General features: G+C 44.7%; 1 protein-coding gene across 3 annotated transcripts in view; it reads left to right on the forward strand.

Annotated features, from left to right (window-relative positions):
• Nucleotides 1-23360, forward strand: part of ZFP91 (ZFP91 zinc finger protein, atypical E3 ubiquitin ligase) — a 96863-nt gene that overhangs the window by 8739 nt on the left and 64764 nt on the right. For all 3 annotated transcript variants that reach the window (XM_089683692.1, XM_089683690.1, XM_089683691.1), the window contains exon 2: nt 6773-6804. In XM_089683692.1, the coding sequence (XP_089539818.1) occupies nt 6773-6804 (32 nt within the window). The remainder of the gene's footprint in view (nt 1-6772; nt 6805-23360) is intronic.

The following is a 23360-nucleotide window of genomic DNA, read 5'->3' on the forward strand; positions in this document are numbered from 1 at the left end:
GTGTTTGTTCATTTATAGCACAAAAAATAAAAAAACGAGAGGTGATCAAATACTACTAAAAGTAAGCTATGTGGGAAAAAAATTACATACATTTCATTTATGTACAGCGTTGCATGACTGCGCAATTGTCAGTTAAAGTAAAGCAGCACCATATTGCAAAAAATGGCCTGGTCAGGAAAGGGGGGTAAATCTTCCCGGGGTCAAGTGGTTAAGCTTTTGCCCATCACCTCTGTCTGCTTGGCACTATTGGTCCCTCAGTGTGGTGTGTAATCTCACTGATCAATAGTGGAAGGGGAAGAGCTAGAGCTCTCTCTTCAGAGGTTCAAAGTTGAGATCTGCATAACTAATCACCCCAAATTTCAGAGCTTCTGAGCTGCTAAAGATTTCTTAAAGAAACCCAACATTTCATATTCCTGATATGTGGCTGCTGTACGATGTAGTTCTGTTCTTTTTGTATTGCTTCCTTTGTGTGAAATCTCTGGTGACCATCTATTATTCTATTAAAAACTGACTACACTAGGCATTAGAGAACTCAGTCCGCTCTCCTCCAATAATCAGACTTGTCCTGAATTGCCCGCCTTGCACAGCCATTCTCTGGGAAGATCAGTGTACTGATGTTTTTCTACCCTCACCTCTTGGTGCAGCTGAGAACAGAGGGTACGTGATCACTTATTAAAAAAAAGAGAAAAGGGGAAAAAAAAGGTATTTTCAATGTTTTTTTTATACCAATACGCCAGTGGTATCCAAACCGCGGCCCGTGGGCCAAATGAGGCCCTTTGCATGCCTCTATCCAGCCCTTGGGGTACTATTTTTCCCACTGACATCAACCAGTAGGCACCATTTCTTCAACTGGCACCAACTATGGGGCATTTTTCCTTCCACTGACACCAATGATGGGGCACAATTCCTCCCACTGATATAAACAATTAGATATTATTCCACCAACTAATACCAAGGATGTGGCACTATTCCTTCTTCTGATACTAATGATGGGGCACTTTTCATCCCACTAACACCAATGATGGAGCACCATTCCTCCCACTAATACCAATGATGGGGCACTATTCCTCCCACTGATTCCAATGATGAAGCACTATTCCTTCCTCTGATACCAATGATGGGGCATTATTCATCTCACACCAATGATGGGGCATTATTCCTCCCAGTAATACCAATGATGGGGCATTGTTCATCCCACTAACACCAATGATGGGACACTGTTCCTCCCACTAACACCGATGATGGGGCACTGTTCATCCCACTAACACCGATGATGGGGCACTGTTCATCCCACTAGCACCAAGGATAGGGCACTGTTCATCCCACTAGCACCAAGGATGGGGCACTGTTCCTCCCACTAACACCAAGGATGGGGCAGTGTTCCTCCCGCTAACACCAAGGATGGGGCAGTGTTCCTCCCGCTAACACCAAGGATGGGGCAGTGTTCCTCCCGCTAACACCAAGGATGGGGCAGTGTTCCTCCCGCTAACACCAAGGATGGGGCAGTGTTCCTCCCACTAACACCAAGGATGGGGCAGTGTTCCTCCCACTAACACCAAGGATGGGGCAGTGTTCCTCCCACTAACACCAAGGATGGGGCAGTGTTCCTCCCACTAACACCAAGGATGGGGCAGTGCCCCTCCTAAAGTCTGAAGGACAGCAAAGCGGCCTTTTGTATAGAAAGTTTGGAGACCCCTGCTGTACGCAAATGTTTTAACTTTAATTTTTATTTGAAACTGAATGGGTTATTTTACAAGGTGAGGGTTTCCATATTCTTTAAGGTGTCTAATTTTCCATCTTGGGAGCGGTTTCCTAATTAGAGATGGGCATGTGTAATCTGAATCTCCGCTTAGTAATTGTTATAAATGTGCAGCCTCAGTGGTTAGGGATAGCCGTTTACCCCAATATTTACCCACTATACATTCCCTCCTTCTAAAGGTAGCATTGCTGCTCTGAAAGTCAGCTGTCAGGCTGTTCTACCTCCTACCTGAACTCATTGGGAAAAACAGACCAAACTCTCCGTAAGCTTCCATAGGAGGGGAAGCGTTTATAAAACGATCAAATACCAAAGGCTCAGCAAAAATGACAGAGAACAAAAATGAAGGGGCTTTGTCCTGACCGTTTCATGAATAGTGTTCTGCTGCAGCAGCAGGCCTGCAGAGTGCCTGTTATTAGCATGGAGCTCAGGCAGGAGATTAGGACAGCTAAAGCGCCTCCCTTAGAGGGAGTGAAAACAGATGACTACTAAGACAAATAGCTACACCTGACCAGCAAGATTACATCATTTTTTAATAACTTTCTGATGTCACACGATATTTGCGCAGTGGTTTATCAAATGCAGATTTTCAGAAAAAATACACGTTTAAGCGGTTGTTAAGGCTGAAAGTTTTACCTTCTTGCATTCCATGCACGAAGGTAAAAAAACATTCAGTGTGCCGTATCCCTCCCCAGCCCCTTAATTCTTGCCTAAGCCTTCTCTCGATCCAGCGATGTGCACTGGAGTCTCGGCTATCCTGGGACTCCCTTTTCTTATTGGCTGAGACAGCCGTTGGCTCCCGCTGCTGTCAATCACAGCAAGTGCACTAATGAGAAGAGAGAGAGGATGGGGCCACGCCGCGGCTCCATGTGTGATTGGACACACGGAGCAGCGGGTGCCCCCATAGCAAGCTGCCTGCCAGATAGGAGGGAGGAGCCAGGGGGACCCAAGAAGAGGAGGATCCGGGCTTTGCAAAAACCACTGCACACAGCAGGTAAGTATAGGCTTTTTTTTTTCTTTTTTTAATCATGCCTTTAGAATCAATTTAATTAATTTTAATAAACACAGTACAATACCTAATTTTTTAGTAAAATATTAAAGATGATGTTAGCCCAGTAAACTGTTAGCAAACATGTCACGCTTTAAATTTGCGCACGCCTGTGGAATGACAAACTACAGTACATTAAATTATCCATAGGCAACGCTTTAAAAGCCTTTACATGTTACCTGTTTAGAGTTACACAGGTCTGATGCTAGAATTTTTTTCTCTTGCTCTGACGTCTTTGGCAATATCTCACATGTGTGATGAGATTGCCGTTTACACGTGTGTGCGGGATCTACGTGTATGTTCACATATGCGCATAAGCATGGGGCTTAAAATAAAATTTAAAAAAAATTTTTTACACTGTCCCTTTCCCTCTTTTTAAAATCATTTATTGCTGTTGAGAGGTATTCACCCTGAGGTCATCACAGAGGACAAGGGGGCACTCTTTACATCTGGAGGAAAAGAGATTTAATCTCCAAGTACGAAAAGGTTTCTTCACAGTAAGAGCTGTGAAAATGTGGAATAGACTCCCTCAAGAGTTGGTTCTGGCCAGCTCAGTGGATTGTTTAAAAAAAGGTCTGGATTGTTTCTTAGATACACAGAACATAATTGGATACTAACATTTATAGGTAAAGTTGATCCAGGGAATATCCCATCACCTCTCGGGGGATCAGGAGGGAATTTTTTCCCTGCAGGAGCATATTGGATCATGCTTTGCTGGGTTTTTTTTTTCGCCTTCCTCTGGATCAACTGTGGATATAGAATTATGATTTTTTTTTTATGGTTCAACTAGATGGACGTTTGTCTTTTTTTCAGCCAGACTAACTATGTAGCTATCACAAGAGATTAATAATTTCCCTTGTGATAGTATGGGCCATGACAGGTCCCCTTCTTGAAAAGATCTCCTCTGGCCTCCAAAGCACCTGATCAAATCAAGATCAGTTTGATTGGCTGCTTTACAAGCCTGTGACTGCATGTAAACCTAATAACCGAAACCAGAAGTGACAAAATCCTCATCGCTTCTGGTTTCAGACATCACAGAAGGAAGTAAGGAACTTCTGTTCCTTCCACTCTTCACAGTAGACTGATCAGAGTGGTTGCATCGGTCCTGGGCTCGCAGGTGGGATGGGAGAGTCCAGGAAAGGCGGCTGGAGGTGGGGGTGGGACCCCTTCTGCAAAAGTGATCAGGAGGCTATGTAGCCGCTCAAATCACTTTTAATGCATGCAGAATTGGAGGTTGAAAAGAATGATACCAGGATCATGGTTGTAGCTGCAACCATGATCCTGGTATAACTACCACAATACGAGGTGGCATAATTGCGTACTGTGGTATTGAAGTGGAAAATATACATAGGTGTCAGATGGTACTCTTATGTGTATTGTAGTCTCTTCATTGCTCAGGTGGAGTATTCCTGTACTAGAAAATAAGCATGCCCTACCCACACCTTCATTGTGACAGATCTCACCTCCTGAGTGACCTAATATGTTTAAAGTGTGTGTAAAGACTTACCCGTTAGTTTCAGATAGGATGGGGAAGGCTTAGTCCATTTGTCAACGTTCGTTTACTGCCTAAAGGTAAAATCCAAAATTTCACCTTACCTGGCACCAGAGGTGGAAGTAAATCATCCTGTGAGGACAAATGTTCTAGTGATACTTTGGGGAGATTTCCTTTTGTTTCCTCTTACACCTCCATACCAGAAAGTGAAGCAAAATCTCCCAAAAAAAACCTTCATAGGGGTTTAACCCTTCCCTACTCTATCCAAAAAAAAAATACCATAGGAGGCTCACATAAATCTTGATGTCCTTTGTGTATTTCCTTCAGATCAATGAAAGCTTTTTGGCCATATGTCTCCTTTGGGTCACAGGAGTGCACTTTCATTCTCATATGATCCAGAGGTGGCTAATAGTGGGTTATTGCAAGGCTCTGGAAAGATCCCGACAGTATTGTCAGGATACACCCTGCTGCCTGGCAGCTGGCTTCGCCTTTAAGCAAGCATCTGAGAGCTGGAACCAGGTGTTTTGTCTCGACTACATGTTTACCTCAAAGTCGTGCAAAGGAAGTCAGGAATGGCAGCGTACAGATTTTTCTCTAGGAGTGGAGCCTCAAATAGTATCTGGTTGTCATATCTTTCATGAAGCATGAAAGCACATCTCTTTAATATATTCAGTAAAGCCGGCCATACATGGATTGAAATTTGGCCTGTGTAACAGGGACTAGCCGAATTTTGATCCAAGTATGAGCAGGCTGGTTGTACAGAAGTTGATCTACCTATGAACTTCTGTTCAACGGCCCTGTCGGGTTTTTCCTAAGCCATCAGTGCTGCAGGCTATAGGAAGTGGCACTGATCAGTGTATTCTGATGGTAGGGAAGTCCCTCTGCTGTCAGAACACAATACCTCAGCGAGGAGGATTTCCCCATCCACATCGAATGTGAAATCGAGTCTTTTTTTTTTTTTTTTTTGTTCAACCCGCTGGGTGAACACAAAATGGCTAATCTATTGGCTGCCTAAAGTGGTTATAATGCCTAAACATTTTTTACCTTAAAGCATAGGTTCACCTTTTAACAAAAAATAATAAATGCACATTTTTTTGTAGGTAAAAAAACTGTGCATTTATTATGTTTTGTTTCTGGAACCTCTAAAGCATTGCACAGCGATAAGCAGACCTAAGTGTAATTGTAACTTTGTATTCGAATAAAAGTGCCAATACTACACTTGGAGGCGTTTTCTTTCCATGTTTTTTCAATACTAGAGCTTTGCTTCCAACTCTGTGAAGAGCTGCCGCAGTGTCTTTCTGGCTTGCCATACCCTGGCATCCATCCTGGCACTACCCTAGTAGCAATAGAGGTCTGGTCCCAGTAGGAGCGCCCTATGGACTGTATATACTCAGTATATCTGTGTGCTCGTACCTCTTATGGGCAGCTGACACTGATGGGAAGACTCTATGAACTACCACAGCGCCATGATAGTTCTTTGCAAAACTACAAGCCGACCGCCACAAAGACTGTTGGAACTTGTAGTGTTCTCATTCACAGAATACTGTGATTGAGTGACGCAGCCGGGGGGCGGAGCCCTGCTAGGCCACATTTTTAAAAAATTTTTTAAAAGATCCCCTGCTAGCTGTTACAATGGGGGACCGAGGGGTGCGGGGGCCGACCCGTTCGTAACATGCTACACCCTGGATATAGTTGTAACTTTACAAAAGGTGAACTTCTCCTTTGATTCAGGGGTCTCCAAACTATTGCCCTCCAGGTGTTGCGGAACTGCAAGTCCCATGAGGCCTTGCAAGACTCCCAGAGAGGCATGATGGGACTTGTAGTACTTCAACAGCTAGAGGGCCATAGTTTTGGAGACCCCTGCTTTAATGCATTCCTTGCATTAAAGTAAAAAATGTTTAGACATCAGTATCCCCCCCTCACCCCCCCACCATTTTACTTACCCAATACCTCATTCGATCCACATCTGCAGCTCTTCTCTCTCCTCACCTTTGCTGAGTCAGTGGGAGCGAATAGCAATCAAATTTGGTGAGTGGAGGGCGGGGCTGAGATACACTGTCTGTGTCAATAGATGCAGAGAGAGAGAGCCGGAAAGAGTGCCCCCATAGAAAGCAGCTTTCTATGGGAGTACTTTCAATGGCACTCAAACCTGGTGAGCGGGGGGGGGGCTGAGATCCACTGTGTGTCAGACGCAGAGAGCAAGCCGGAAAGAGTGCCCCATAGAACCTGCATTCAGGTGTTCCCAGACAGGCTGCCTTCTGTTGTGGCTGCATTCAGGTGTTCCCAGACAGGCTGCCTTCCGTTGTGGCTGCATTCAGGTGTTCCCAGTCTAGGTAACAATCCAGTCAAAAGTTTGATTAGACATGGCGACTCCTGTGTTTGTCTAGAGCAGGAAGTGGGCTGCTCAGCACAGCTCTTCTAGCATTTAGCAAAGCATTGTGGGATATTAATTAACTCAATTTATTTACCTTTGCAGCTACCTGGAGGAAGAGATCCTGGCTAATAAAGGTAAGTGTGTTTGATCAGCATTTTACTTGTTGCAGCTGTGAGTTCCTATGGCAGTAAATGGACTGTAAAGCAGCAGAAAGCTGGCTTGTTTGATGTGTGCTTCCCACCTGTTAAAGAATGTACACTTGGCTGAACTGCTTAAAGCCCCGCTTCACTTAACTGCGCTAAATATAGGTCTGACAGATCAGTCTCGTATAGCCGCCCTCAAGACTCGCACGCCGTGTGATTGCATTCAAAGTTGCGTGATGGAACAGCATTTTGTATCTTGTTCCAAGTTTGTGGTCATTACCAGTGTTTCTGATCTATTTCAAGTAGATCTATAGTCAAAACTTCAATAAAAAAGTGAGCAAAACGTCTGAAATTGTTTCCTTATTAACCCTTTCATGGCAAAGGTAGAACAGATGTTAACGCCTGACCATAGTTTTACAGCTTTGTCATGCGTTCGCAAGACTGGAGATTTCATTGCAACTACTTAGTGGATTCAGGTGGATTCTATCTTTTTTGTCTTTTCAGAACTGGGCTTTCTTTCATGGTAAATAGCAGTGGATCTCTCCTTTTTTATGTTTTTTTTATTAGCAAAGGAAAATGGGTAGTAATAGAAAAGACCATTTTTTTTTTTAAAGTTTAGCTGTATATTTCTTGCTATTACCATAATGTACCGCTACAGAAAAAGCAAAAATAATTTCTCCTGCTCCTGACGATGCCAGCAATACCACATACGGGTATGTTGTGTTTTCCCGTAGTAGGGGCAAAAAATAATAATGCACATTTAGCTTCTTTTTATTCTACCCTAAATACACTGCAGAGTTTTTCAAGTGTTTTGGCGTTAAAAAAGCGCCTGAAAAGCTCAAGACAAACGCTTCCCTATGTATGTGAATGTAGATCTATGTATGTTTTCACACTGAGGTGTTACACTTGTGGTGTAAACTCCGGCTTGCAGCATCTTTTGGGGCATGTTTGGGGAGTTGGAAAAAAAACACTGAAATCAATGGAAAACGCCTGAAATGCGCCTCAAAAACACCTCTGAGAAACCTTTTTGGTGCAGTTTTTAAGTCATGCGTCCTTTAAAAAACGCTCAGCGCAGTAAAAACACCTATGTGTTTTTGCGGCGGATCAGTGTGAAAGTAGCCTAACTGACACTGCTCCTTTGGTTCACACTTCTGCGGTGCAGCATATTGCATGTGCTTTAAAAAAGGCCTGGATTCTTTCTTAGATGCACAGAATTTAACTGGTTACTAACATTTATAGGTAAAGTTGATCCAGGGAATATCTGATCGCCTCTCGGGGGATCAGTAAGGAATTTTTTTCCCTGCAGGGGCAAATTGGATCATGCTTTGCCGGGACTTTTGTCTTTTTTCAGCCATACTCAGTATGTAACTATATGTGGCTCTGTGAGCAACAATTTGCATGGGCACGGCAGCCCATTCATTTAAATGGACTGCCGTGTCTCTTGAAACACAGAAAAGGTCCCTGCAGCATTTTAGAAATCACAGCCCACATGGGAACCGCAAGTGCACTGCGGTTCCCAGCGTGGGATTGATTTCCAGTGTGTGCGGTGTGCCATTAGGATTGTTGACATCCACTCGCATCCAGCGGTTTTCCGTGTGGGTGGCTTTGGGTACAGGTGTGAATCTGCAGTCGGAACCACCCGCACAGATGTGAACCTAGCCTAAAACATATTAGAGCAACTACACCGCATTCCTGTGCAAATCACATGCGAATTCTGTGCAGTGCTTTTAGAGTCATACGTTTTGTATGGATCAAATCGCACCGCATCTGCACTAAAAAGGTGCGGGACCAGGGGCGGACTGACCATTTGGAAACTTGGGCACTGCCCGTGGGCCTGGGGTCAGTAGGGGGCCCGATGAGATGCCCCTGGTACCTTTTTCATAGGCTTTTTTGAGTTTGGGCAAGGACACAGGGGCCCCATGATCCCCTATTGCCCGGGGGCCCCATGAGTTGTCAGTCCACCCCTGTGCGGGACCCTTTTTTTGGTCCACACTAGAATCGGCTGGCATGGGTATTCATACCCATGCCATCTAATTCTGCACACCGCACCACGTTTTGCAAACCAATTTCAGGGTGTTGTTAACGCACACACCTGCAGCGGTTCGCATGAACGGGGTGCGATTGTGATGCGGTGCGGATTTCGCACAGAAACCACTGCAAATTCCGCACCGCACGGGCTCATACTAAATTTAAAAATGTTTTTTTTAATCCTACCTAAAATAAACTAACCCTGACTTTTGATTTGACCATGACCTTTGAACCTAACCCTGACACTGGCCTAGGTCAAACCCTGATCTAGCTATTTTAGCTTTATTTATTTATTTATTTATTTTTTTACACACACTTCTTTGCTTACATTTTTCTCCTCTAGCAAGGAGAAAAAAAGATACATTGTATATTTTTCTCCATTCAAGAGAATAAAAAAGAAAACACATAGACGGGCTCTACATTGATTTATCACTGTGATAGACAGCCAATCAGAGGCTACCACAGTGATCAGGTGATTGGGAACTAGGCTAACTGTTTTTAGGAGACCCAGGGGTGTCAGTGACAGCCTGATCTCTGTGCTGGGAGCATGCTGTGCTGCTTGCTCTCAGCAGAAACACTGGTACACATATATACAGCCTCATTTCTGTGAGGCTGCATATATATGTACAATTGGCGGGAAGGGGTTAAACAGCTGACTGGTCACATAGAGCAGTTCTAGGATTTTCTTGCAAACAGCAGATAGAAATTGCATATCATTCCTTTGACATGTCCTGGTAGTTTAAGATTTACCCATGACAGCATGGTTACAGAGGTGGGGCCTAGTGGGTTGGAGGTGGAGCTTTGTGCATATTGCACGCAAGTTTGTGAACAGTCTGTTGAAATTTGTAATAATATGCTTTGCAGGCTCTAATGATGTGAAACACCCACAGTGAGCCTTACAGCCAAATTAAAAGTAATGCTGTGTCCTATTTATTCATGCGAAGTGCGAATCATAAATTCTATTATTGAGGCTTAAATGTCATTTACAATTATGATACCCCCTCTGTGACAGCGCTGGGACCTGGTGACTGGGCACTCAGTGCTGCAAAGGGACAAGGCAGGTGAGTGGCTGATGCATCTCTATACACAAACATCCAGGATTGGTGAGAGAGCTGTGGTGACGATAGTGGCGTGGCAGTTACGACAAGGATAGAATCTTATTTTTTGTTTTTATTCCTCCATACAAGTCAGTGTGAATACATCGAGGACACGTCCCTAAATGAATAAAAGCTGGCTATACACTAGTAGATTTTCCAGTGAAAGTTAGTTCAAAAATTTGTATGAATATTTTCAGTACATTTTATGGCTTGATGAGTGTTGTTAGAAAGTAGTTAAAATTTAGTTTACTTTTAACATCTGATTTTGGAATGAATTGATGTTACTGAATGAAAACCACATAGAGGCGTAACTTGGTTTACAAATTTAATGTGTTCTCCGGGACGTTTCTTATTGCAAAAAATTTGTAAACCGAATGCATTGAACACCAATTAATCCGTTCCGGAGGTCAGAAAAAAGTTTAAAAAAAAGTCTTATATGTTCAAAACTCTTTATATAGTGCACTTTAAAGGCATAAATACTGTACAGGGACATGATTAAAAATTAATTTGTAAATGCATTGAAAACCAATTAATCTGTTCTGGAGGTCAGAAAAAAGTAAAAAAAAAAAAGTCTTAAATGTTCAAAACTCTTTTTAAAGTGCACTTTAAAGGCACAGGGCTGGCACTATAAACCTCCCAGGTGCAATGCATTCTGGGGAAACTTCGTATTGCAAAAAAAATTCGTAAAGCAAGGCATTATTTTCAGTGGATTTTCATTTGTAAACTGAAAATGACGTCAACCAAGGCATTTGTAAACTGAGGTATGCCTGTACACTGTTAGAAATTCAGTTGTTTGAGAAAAATGTTCCACCTGCTCCTTTGAGTTTTCTCGTCTCTGCAGTCGAAAAGGAACATCGAACTTTCACCTCACTAACAATTAGAAAAACGAATGTTCCTAAAACAAATAATTTCAGATGAAATTCTGCTAGTGTATGTTTGTCTTTAGACTGATCATATACAGACCACTGTTTTTGCTTCTGACTAGTTTTCAAGTTTAACCAGTTCCCACCCAGCCAGTAACAAGATAATGACCAAGCAGGACTTTCGTTGATCCAGGTGGACATCGTATGATGTCCTTCTGGATCGCCACCTAGTGCCATTAGTACAGTGTCAGTGATTTTTTTTTTTTTTTTAGCACTGATCACTGTATTGGTGTCACTGGGGATGTCAGTGACACCAAGTCAGTTCCCCCCAGTGTCAGAATGTTCGCCGCAGTCCCGCTATAAGTTGCTGATGGCCGCCATTACTAGTAAAAATTAAAAAAAAAAAAATCCCAGTATATATAACGACATTTGTAAACGTTCTAACTTTTACTTGAACCAATTAATTTACACGTATTGGGATTTTTGTAGCAGAATACATTGTCATAAATTTGACAATTTGATTTTGAAATTTTTTTTATTGGACATGTTTAATAGGAAAAAGTCAAAAATATAATTTTTTTTCTCAAAAGTGTCTGTCTTTTTTTTTTTTTTTGTATAGCGTAAAAAATAAAAACCACACAGGCAATCAAATCCTGCTGAAAGATCTCAATTCGTGGGAAAAAAAGGATGTACATTTAATTTGGGTGTAGCGTTGCATGACTGTGCAATTGTCAAAGTAACGCAGCGCTGAAACTTAAAAAATGGCCTGGTCATGAAGGGGGTTAAATTCTCAGGAGGGCAAGTGGTTATTGAAAAAATGGCATAACAAATCAATGTATGTCAATACACTCACATGTAGTGATGCCCAAATTACCAGCACCAGTTTATGCAGCTTGTATATGTACAGGATCTCCCAGAAGTGAATACACCCCTCACATTTTAATAAATATTTGATTCTATCTTTTCATGTGACAACACTGAAGAAATGACACTTTGCTACAATGTATACCAGTGTACATTTGCTGTCCCCTCAAAATAACTCAAAACACAGCCAATAATGTCTAAACCGCTGGCAACAAAAGTGAGTACACCCCCTAAGTGAAGATGTCCAAATTAGGCCCAAAGTGTCAATATTTTGTGTGGCCGCCATTATTTTCCAGCACTGCCTTAACTCTCTTGGGCATGGAGTTCACCAGAGCTTCACAGGTTACCACTGGAGTCCTCTTCTACTCCTCCATGACGACATCATAGAGCTGGTGGGTGTTAGAGACCTTGTGCTCCTCCACCTTCTGTTTGAGGATGCCCCAAAGATGCTCAATAGGGTTTAGGTCTGGAGACATGCTTGGCCAGTCCATCACCTTTACCCTTCAACTTCTTTAGCAAGGCATTAGTTGTCGTGGAGGTATGTTTGGGGTCATTCGCATGTTGGAATACTGCCCTGCAGCCCAGTCTCCTAAGGGAGGGGATCATGCTTTGCTTCAGTATGTCAGAGTACATGTTGGCATTCATGGTTCCCTCAATGAACTATAGCTCCCCAGTGCCGGCAGCACTCATGCAGCCCCAGACCATGACACTCCCACCACCATGCTTGACTGTAGGCAAGACACACTTTTCTTTGTACTTCCATCTGAACCAAATCATTTGATCTTGGTGTCATCAGACCACAGGACATGGTTCCAGTAATCCATGTCCTTAGTCTGCTTGTATTCAGCAAACTGTTTGCGGACTTTCTTGTGCATCATCATAGAAGAGGCTTCCTTCTGGGAAGACAGCCATGTAGACCACGGTGATGCATTGTGCGGCGTATGGTCTGAGCACTGACAGGCTGACCCCCCACCCCTTCAACCTCTGCAGCAATGCTGGCAGTACTCATATGTCTATTTCCCAAAAACAACCTTTGGATATGATGCTGAGCACATGCACTCAACCTCTTTGGTCAACCATGACGAGGCCTTTTCGGAGTGGAACCTGTCCTGGTAAACCGCTGTATGGTCTTGGCCACCGTGCTGCAGCTCAGTTTCAGGGTCTTGGCAATCTTCTTATAGCCTAGGCCATCTTTATGTAGAGCAACAATTCTTTTTTTAAGATCCTCAGAGAGTTCTTTGCCATGAGGTGCCATGTTGGACTTCCAGTGACCAGTATGAGAGAGTGAGAGCGATAACACCAAATGCAACACACCTGCTCCCCATTCACACCTGAGACCTTGTAACACTAACGAGTCACATGACATCGGGGAGGGAAAATGGCTAATTGGGCCCAATTTGGACATTGTCACTTAGGGGTGGACTCACTTTTGTTGCCAGTGGTTTAGACATTAATGGCTGTCTGCAGGGGCGGACTGACCATTTGGAAACTCGGGCACTGCCCGAGGGCCGGGGTCAGTAGGGGGCCCCATGAGATGCCCCTGGTACCTTTTTTCTTGGGCTTTTTTGAGTTTGGGCAAGGACACAGGCGCCCCATGATCCCCTATTGCCAGGGGGCCCCATGAGTTGTCAGTCCACCCCTGGCTGTGTGTTGAGTTATTTTAAGGGGACAGCAAATTTACACTGTTATACAAGCTGTACACTCACTACGTCACATTGTAGCAGTGTCATTTCTTCAGTGTTGTCACATGAAAAGATAGAATCAAGTATTTACAAAAATGTGAGGGGTGTACTCACTTCTGGGAGATACTGTATAAATTCCAATAGTATGGCCGGCATGCACTCCAAGCCTCGCTTTCGATAGGCCGGATGTGACGTCATGGGACTTCCTGAGGACAAAACACACACACAGACACACACACACACACAGACACACACACACACACTCTCTCTCTCTCTCTCATCACTACATGTGAGTGTATTGACATACATTTATTTGTTATGCCATTTTTTTCAATAAATCCTACACTTAGAGCATATCCTAATTATGTGGTTTATTTGAGCTACTTGGAGCATCACCTTTATTTTGAGGAGAGCCTGGGATTATGATTCCATCTACTACTGGTATATCCAGAGCTTTATGACCATCCAACGGGGGGGCAGTTATCTTTGATTCCTTGGATCCATATCCCTTATTAGGAGACTGGGAAGTCTGATCCAGGAGAGCCTGTTGCTGGTCGCCAACACTTATGACAATAAACCGTATTTGACCACCTTAACCCGGGTCAATTTTTTTCTGGCGAGTGAGCAATTCACTTATTGTTTGCACGTGGTGAAAGAGCATATTTTTTGATCTACGGGACTACATCTTCATGGGACTGTCACCTTAATGTTCACTATATATTGTTTTTTGTCTAGGAATATCATTTGTTAGATGATGTTGAGAGTATACTGTATTATTTCTTTTTTGACATACAATTATTGTAGCTCCTGCCTATTCACGTATTTAATTATTCAAGTGTATTTCACTTTTTAGGGGCAGCTGCTAACCTTTTTTGCCTGGCTCAATGCGGGCAACACTTATTATTGTTTGGGCATTTGTCATTTGGGTGCCACAATATTCCAATTACTAATAATAAGGACAAGGGCACTTTCATACAGATGCAAAGATCACAATTAAATTTCCCTTTTAAATCCTATGGAACTCTTCACACCAATGTGCTGCAGGTACGGTGCGTTTTGAAATGTTCTGCATGCTGCATCTTTGGTGTGTTTTTCAAAAGCACACCAAAAATGCATCTCCCATTTGAAATGAATGTTAAATGCATCAAACACATTGTGGTTGCATTTTTGGTGCGCTTTTCAAGTCACATGTCCATGTTTCACAGGTGCATGCTGTGAGTCAGACAGCAGGAAATGCATCAGAAATGCATGTGCGTTTTTTACCGTGTGTTTTCAATGGAGCAGTGTGTGAAAGGGCTCTAGCACTTTTGTTTAACTTTTTAAATAATTTCACCATGCATTGTATCAGCATGCTAATTTTAGTGTTGAGATTAAAGGGTTTTCCCTTTCACAGAATTTTGAGTACCATATTTCTTTCTCTATAAGACGCACTTGACCATAAGACGCACCTAGGTTTTAGAGGAGGAAACAAGACAAAAATATTCTGAACCAATGGACTGCAGACACAGTACAGGAAATGACCAGGGACTACAGACATGGTACAGGGGATGACCAGATACTGCAGACACGGTACAGGGGTTGACCAGAGACTGCAGACACGGTACAGGGGTTGACCAGAGACTGCAGACACGGTACAGGGGTTGACCAGAGACTGCAGACACGGTACAGGGGTTGACCAGAGACTGCAGACACGGTACAGGGGTTGACCAGAGACTGCAGACACGGTACAGGGGTTGACCAGAGACTGCAGACACGGTACAGGGGTTGACCAGAGACTGCAGACACGGTACAGGGGTTGACCAGAGACTGCAGACACGGTACAGGGGTTGACCAGAGACTGCAGACACGGTACAGGGGTTGACCAGAGACTGCAGACACGGTACAGGGGTTGACCAGAGACTGCAGACACGGTACAGGGGTTGACCAGAGACTGCAGACACGGTACAGGGGTTGACCAGAGACTGCAGACACGGTACAGGGGTTGACCAGAGACTGCAGACACGGTACAGGGGATGACCAGAGACTGCGGACACGGTACAGGGGTTGACCAGAGACTGCGGACACGGTACAGGGGTTGACCAGAGACTGCGGACACGGTACAGGGGTTGACCAGAGACTGCGGACACGGTACAGGGGGTTGACCAGATACTGCGGACACGGTACAGGGGTTGACCAGATACTGCGGACACGGTACAGGGGTTGACCAGATACTGCGGACACGGTACAGGGGTTGACCAGAGACTGCGGACCCGGTACAGGAGGTGACCAGAGACTGCAGACCTTTGGGGAGCGGAAGGGGGGGAGCGGGTACCCTAATTTGACAGGTTCCCACTTCCACGGAGTTGTCCTCCCTCCCCGTCTTCTGGGACAGGTCCCAGAAGACTGCTGGACCATTCACAAAGCGCATCGCTTCTCGCGCATGTGCAGTGGGCACCCGGCTGTGAAGCCGCAAGCTGTCACAGCCGGGTGCCCACATTAAAGATGCCGGTGCCAGGGAGAGAAGACGGTGAGGACACTGCTGGACCAAGGAACAGGTAGGACCAAGGAGCAGGTTCTGCACAGAAGAGCCAAGCGGCTGGCCCAGTATTCTAACACAGCGGTGGCGGGAATAGCGGGTTATCCGCTCCATATTCGGTCCATAAGACGCACAGACATGTTCCCCCAGTTTTTTTTTTTTGGGGGGTGGGGGTGAGTTCATCTTACAAAGCAAAAAGTTGGTACCTGTGCTTAATAACATTTTTTTCACAGTTACTAGCAAATAATTTTTTTGTAAACTGCCATATTACAGAAATAGAGTGTAAAAGATGGTCTACTGCTAGAGGGCTACCTGACCACCAGTCCTTAGATGGGTATACGGTGTGTACAGTGGTTTGTGTATATTTATTACAGTCAGAAAAAAAAAGCTGAACCGCAGTGATCTATAAAAAAAACAAAAAAAGTTCACCTTTGGAACATGTTAAAACTGCATTTAGGGTGTAATAAATTCCAGCTCGTGCCCCACACACCCCCTCATCCTTTCCCCTGTGGCAGCAGGCAGGGGATCCTCTCTGCCCACAGCCGCTGTCACATGTTCAAATCAGAATGGCTGTGTGGGGTTCAGCCTGCAGTGCCGCTTCATTCATTCACAGGGATCTGTGAATGAATAAACTACGAGTCCTGTCTGCCAGTGCAGCTGGTGGTTTGTAGTTTCAATGGACTGCAAGGACGCTGGTGAGCGCCCTCGTAGTCTGCTGACACTTCCTCCAGCTTTCAAACAGCCTGTGCAGAGGTACAGGCAAGTATGCTGGATCACATGTTTTCAGGAGCCTGACGTTGCGTCTCCGATCTAGTGATTGTGGGCGCAATGCTTTGCAGGCTCCTGTAGAAAAAATAATAAAGGTGTGTTTTTTTTCCCTGCAAAACTATGTGCGTTTATTATTTTTTCCTAAAACAGCTTGGAATGTGGGCAGATACCTATAGCAGTCCCATCCTGATGATGTTGACATTGGTCCTATACAGATTACAGTGCAGGTATGATGATATCCACAATAGGGGCAGCAGCAAGACCAGTCAGTGACTAGCATGCAGAACGTCTTCAGCGGACTGGTCATTGGAACTATCAAGGCATAAGATCACAAGACCATGAAATAAGATAATAGTGGGTGAAAGAACCTTTTATTTAAAAAAAAAAAAAAAAGAAGTGTAGTTTGTTGGGGAGGGGGGCGCAATATTGTTTGACCAGAGTTGTGGTATTACAGCTGTTAACCACTTCAAGTCCGGACACTTTTACCCTTTCCTGTCCAGGCCAATTTTCAGCTTTCAGCGCTGTCACACTTTGACAATTGCGCGGTCATGCAACACTGTACCCATATGAATTTTTTAGCATTTTTTTTGAGACAGATAAAACCCAAATTAGTTTATAACCAAAAATTATAATTTTTCAACTTTTTTTTTATATTTGTTGGTTTTTTTTTTTTTTTACATACTGTCACCCTAGCAGTACAGTGTCACCATAGTGACACTGTAGTACTTGTGGGGGGTGATGAAGATTTTGTTTTTTTTTACACTGCTTTTACACTCATAAAGGCTGTAAAAGCAATCCTTTCTCCTCTCTGGCTGCATTCTTGCAGCCATTGAGAAATACTGTGAGAGTTGTGATTGATCACAGCTTGTCACATGATACAAGGCTGTTGTGAATAGCCCTGTACCATGTGACCTCTGAGATCATTCACAGATTTCACAAGTAGTAAGCAATGATGTCAGTAAGTGACATCTTGCTTACTACTATTCATGTGATCACTGATTGGCCAATCGGTGATCACATGATCGGGACCTCACACAGAGTGTGAGGTCAGTGTTCCGCTGTGTCCACCAGGGCTAAAGCTCCCCCCTACTCTTTGGAAATGAGAATACTAGCATGTAATCTTTAACCACGTCCCATCCAGCCCATGTACATAAACGGCTGGACACAGCGGGCGCTGGATCGCGGTGCCGTGCACTCCCAGGGAGCGCGCACAGGCTGAAAATGCGGGCGCTGTTTGTGAACGGCAACCTGCTCCTGCACTGCTACCGTCTGGCCGTTTATGTAAATGGGCCGGACGGGAAGTGGTTAAAGAATGCATGCTAGTATTTTCATTTCCAAAGAGTAGGGGGAGCTTTAGCCCTGTTTCACTGTGAATGCTGTTTTGAAATCGAGCTACTTCAGCTGAAGTATTGTGATTTCAATGGCGCTGGTCTGTGCGACTTCATGCACAGATGTCAATGCAAGTCGCACATGAAATCACAAGGAATAGTGATGGACCCTTTTTCAAAATCGGTGCAAGCCAGAGTTGCACCGATTTGAATGGCTCCATAGGCACAAATAGGGTGCGACTTGTCATGCGATTTTTGAACTGTCAAATCACATGACAAATTGCCTTTGTGTGAATAGGGGTTTAGTGTCTTTTTCACATTTTCAATTTCTCCTTTTCCTCACGATGGAAAAAAGCTTATAGAGATCAGAACATCAAACTGAAGTTTACATACAGATTTGAATGAGTTAGAACAATGGCCCTTCCCCCTCCCTTCTTACTTCTTCATATGGGAGATTTAGTCCAGGAAAAAGGGTCTGAACCAAAACTGCTTCTGCTCTGATCCGTATCCGCATTGGGAAACTTGTATCATAGATGCACCTTAAATAAATAATAAATATAATAAAAATTAAATATATAATAAATATTTATTTTTCAAACAAAGACTGTGTGTATGTGAGTGTGTGTATATAAAAAAACTGATAGAAACATCTGTTTGTAAATAATGTATTCAAAAATGATCTAAAACTATTATGGTTTCCCTTTAGTCCTCATGCACATTTGACATTTTTACAGCGGCTGTTTTTGGCTTTTGACGTTTTTTTCTTCAGCCAGCATGTTATCCTATGTGTCCATGCACAAATGGACTGTAATCAGCATTTTTTGGATAGAAAAAAACCCCAGGACTAGTGGGTTTCTAGAGGAGTTTTTTTAGTGGTAAATTGCAGCAAATCTGCATTTTTGGATGTTTTTTTCAGCAAAAAAAAAAATTATTTTTTGGTTAAAAAAAAAACAGCAAAAGCGAAAAAACGCAGCTGAATGCTAATGAAAAAACGCTGAAAAACTCAAGTTTTTAACAGGACATTACCAGCGTTATTAAAACGCCCAGTGTGCCTGGAGCCTTAAAGTGTATGTCCATCCAAAGCATTTTTTAATAGAGTGGGGAAGGATTAGAGCTCCTTTACAGAGATTTCCTCTCACTTATTGTCATGTGATAGTGGTCTTACCAGACAGAAAGTGACTGAGAATATCCGAAACAAAACTTTTTTTTTTTTTTTGTTTTATTTAGTAGAGTATGGACCCTTGTCACCTAATATATGAGTCTCTGTACCTGTTTCAGTTTGGTAAAACCATAAAAGAAAGTGAGGGAAAAGCTAAGGTCACTTTTTCCGTAAAATAATCAATACAGTAATGAGGCTCCTATAGCTATTAAAAAAGGTGCAGATTTTTAAAATGTTCATTTTATTGTCATAACTGTAAACCATTTGGGTGCCCCTGAAACCTGGACGAAAAACTCACAGATGGCAATCGTACTGTCCGTTGGTTTTCACCCCTGTAATGCTGGGACTGGGCGTCTAATGGCTTTCAGGTCCTAGCAACAAGGCAGGACGTGGCAAATGTTATCTGGAAGTTTTTCACCCAGATTTCATGGGGGATTATAGGTATGACCATACTGTACATTGTACAAAGCTGCTGAGTTTTCTAATACTTTCTAGGGCCCTTGGATTACATAGGCGTGTGCAGGGATTCTAATCCTTCCCTAATCTATAATCCTATATAGCAGGGGTCTTCAAACTTTCTAAACAAAGGGCCAGTTTACTGTCCTTCATACTTTAGGAGGGCCGGACTATGGCTGGTTGAAGTTTAAAATGCCTTGGGAGTAAAAAAAAAAAAAAAAAAAAGCACCTGTTAGTAAGTAGAGGAATAGTGCCCCATCATTTGGTATTAGTGGGAGAAACCTTGCCCCATCAGTCAGCGGAAGGAATAGTGCCCCATTGTAGGTGTCAATGGAAGGAGTAGGGTCCCATTGTTGGTATCAGTGGAATAAATTGTGTCCCATCGTTTTTGTCAGTTGAGTGAATAGTATCCCATCATTTGTGTAAGTGGGAAAGGAAAGTTCCGCATCGTTGGTGTCAGTTGAATGAATAGTATCCCGTCATTGGTAAAAGTGGGAAGGAAAGTTCCCAATTGTTGGTGTCAGTTGAATGAATAATATCCCGTCCTTGGTGAAAGTTGGAGGGAAAGTTCCGCATCGTTGGTGTCAGTTGAATGAATAGTATCTCGTCATTGGTGTAAGTGGGAGGGAAAGTTCCCCACCATTTGTGTCAGTTGATTGAATAGTATCCCATCATTGATGTATGTGGGAAGAGAAAGTTCCCAATCGTTGGTGTCAGTTGAATGAATAGTATCCCATCATTGGTGTAAGAGGGAGTGATAGTTCCCCATCTTTGGTGTCAGAGCAAAGAATGGTGCTTCATTGTTGGTGTCAGTAGGAGAAATAATGCCTCAAGGGCCAGATAAAGCCACATCTCGCCCATGGACCACAGTTTGGAGACCACTGCTATAGAAGAATTAAAAAAATGGCTGGACATAGACTTTAATTATAACCAAAGACTGTACTGATAATGATATCCTTAATACTATAATATTGAAGTCCTACTTCACTTTTTACAACAGGGACTTGGTGTACTTCCCCAGCCCTGACAGGCAAGAGTTTAACCAGCACCTGTCCCAGCAGTACACCTCCCCATAGCTCAACTCCCATTTTGGCAGTACTCCTCCCTACAGCTCATCCTCTCCCAGCAGTACAACTCCCCTTTTGGCAGTACTCCTTCCTACAGCTCATCTCCTCTCCCAGCAGTACACCTCCCTTTAGCTCAACTCCCCTTTCGGCAGTACTCCTCCTTACAGCTCATCTGCTCTCCCAGCAGTACACCTCCCCATAGCGCAACTCCCCTTTTGGCAGTACTCCTCCCTACAGCTCTTCTCCTCTCCCAGCAGTACACCTCCGCATAGCTCAACTCCCTTTTCGGCAGTACTCCTCCCTACAGCTCATCTCTCTCAGCAGTACACCTCCCCATAGCTCAACTCCCCTTTCAGCAGTACTCCTCCCTACAGCTCATCTCCTCTCTCTGCAGTACACCTCCCCATAGCTCAACTCCCTTTTCGGCAGTACTCCTCCCTTAGCTCATCTCCGCTCCCAGCAGTACACCTCCCCATAGCTCAACTCCCCTTTCGGCAGTACTCCTCCCTACAGCTCATCTCCTCTCCCAGCAGTATACCTCCATATAGCACAACTCCCCTTTCGGCAGTACTCCTCCCTACAGCTCATCTGCTCTCCCAGCAGTACACCTCCCCATAGCTCAACTCCCTTTTCGGCAGTACTCCTCCCTACAGCTCATCTCTCTCAGCAGTACACCTCCCCATAGCTCAACTCCCCTTTCAGCAGTACTCCTCCCTACAGCTCATCTCCTCTCTCTGCAGTACACCTCCCCATAGCTCAACTCCCTTTTCGGCAGTACTCCTCCCTTAGCTCATCTCCGCTCCCAGCAGTACACCTCCCCATAGCTCAACTCCCCTTTCGGCAGTACTCCTCCCTACAGCTCATCTCCTCTCCCAGCAGTATACCTCCATATAGCACAACTCCCCTTTCGGCAGTACTCCTGCCTACAGCTCATCTGGTCTCCCAGCAGTACACCTCCCTATAGCTCAACTCCCATTTTGGCAGTACTCCTCCCTACAGCTCATCTCCTCTCCCAGCAGTACAACTACCCTTTTGGCAGTACTCCTCCCTACAGCTCATCTCCTCTCCCAGCAGTACACCTCCCCTTAGCTCAACTCCCCTTTTCGGCAGTACTCCTCCCCACAGCTCATCTCCTCTCCCAGCAGTACACCTCCCCATAGCTCAACTCCCCTTTCGGCAGTACTCCTCCCTACAGCTAATCTGGTGTCCCAGCAGTACACCTCCCCATAGCTCAACTCCCCTTTTGGCAGTACTCCTCCCTACAGCTCATCTCCTCTCCCAGCAGTACACCTCCCCATAGCTCAACTCCCCTTTCGGCAGTACTCCTCCGTACAGCTCTTCTCCTCTCCCAGCAATACACCTCCCCATAGCTCAACTCCCCTTTCGCCAGTACTCCTCCCTACAGCTCATCTCCTCTCTCTGCAGTACACCTCCCCATAGCTCAACTCCCTTTTCGGCAGTACTCCTCCCTTAGCTCATCTCCTCTCCCAGCAGTACACCTCCCCATAGCTCAACTCCCCTTTCGGCAGTACTCCTCCGTACAGCTCTTCTCCTCTCCCAGCAATACACCTCCCCATAGCTCAACTCCCCTTTCGGCAGTACTCCTCCCTACAGCTCATCTCCTCTCTCTGCAGTACACCTCCCCATAGCTCAACTCCCTTTTCGGCAGTACTCCTCCCTTAGCTCATCTCCTCTCCCAGCAGTACACCTCCCCATAGCTCAACTCCCCTTTCGGCAGTACTCCTCCCTACAGCTCATCTCCTCTCTCTGCAGTACACCTCCCCATAGCTCAACTCCCTTTTCGGCAGTACTCCTCCCTTAGCTTATCTCCTCTCCCAGCAGTACACCTCCCCATAGCTCAACTCCCCTTTCGGCAGTACTCCTCCCTACAGCTCATCTCCTCTCCCAGCAGTACACCTCCCCATAGCTCAACTCCCCTTTCGGCAGTACTCCTCCGTACAGCTCTTCTCCTCTCCCAGCAGTACACCTCCCCATAGCTCAACTCCCGTTTCAGCAGTACTCCTCCGTACAGCTCATCTCCTCTCCCAGCAGTACACCTCCCCATAGCACAACTCCCCTTTCGGCAGTACTCCTCCCTACAGCTCATCTCCTCTCCCAGCAGTACACCTCCCCATAGCTCAACTCCCCTTTTGGCAGTACTCCTCCCTACAGCTCATCTCCTCTCCCAGCAGTACACCTCCCCTTAGCTGAACTCCCCTTTCGGCAGTACTTCTCCCTTAGCTCATCTCCTCTCCCAGCAGTACACCTCCTCATAGCTCAACTCCCCTTTCGGCAGTACTCCTCCCTACAGCTCATCTCTCCTAGCAGTACACCTCCTCATAGCACAACTCCCCTTTCGGCAGTATTCCTCCCTACAGCTCATCTCTCCTAGCAGTACACCTCCTCATAGCACAACTCCCCTTTCGGCAGTTCTCCTCTCTACAGCTCATCTCCTCTCCCAGCAGTAAACGTCCTCATAGTTCTACACCCCTACCCCAGATCTGTCATTGTGGTGTCACCCCTCCCCCCATCTTTAATGATCCATCCATCTGATGTTTCCAAGCTGGGGGAGCACAACTAGGGTATCTGCAGTCCTGTTACAGAGCCTTTCTTAAATATACATCAAACCTGACTCTCGGCTTCCCTTAACATTCGTTCATGCGCTGCTGCTCCCGGGCTCTCTGCTTCACCAATACTGGGCTTCCTCACAGCCCAGGACT

The sequence above is a fragment of the Staurois parvus genome, unplaced genomic scaffold (genome assembly GCF_062004578.1).
Source record: "Staurois parvus isolate SC_StPar_1 unplaced genomic scaffold, SC_StPar_1.0 ptg000320l, whole genome shotgun sequence".
In the NCBI taxonomy this organism is placed as follows: domain Eukaryota; kingdom Metazoa; phylum Chordata; class Amphibia; order Anura; family Ranidae; genus Staurois; species Staurois parvus.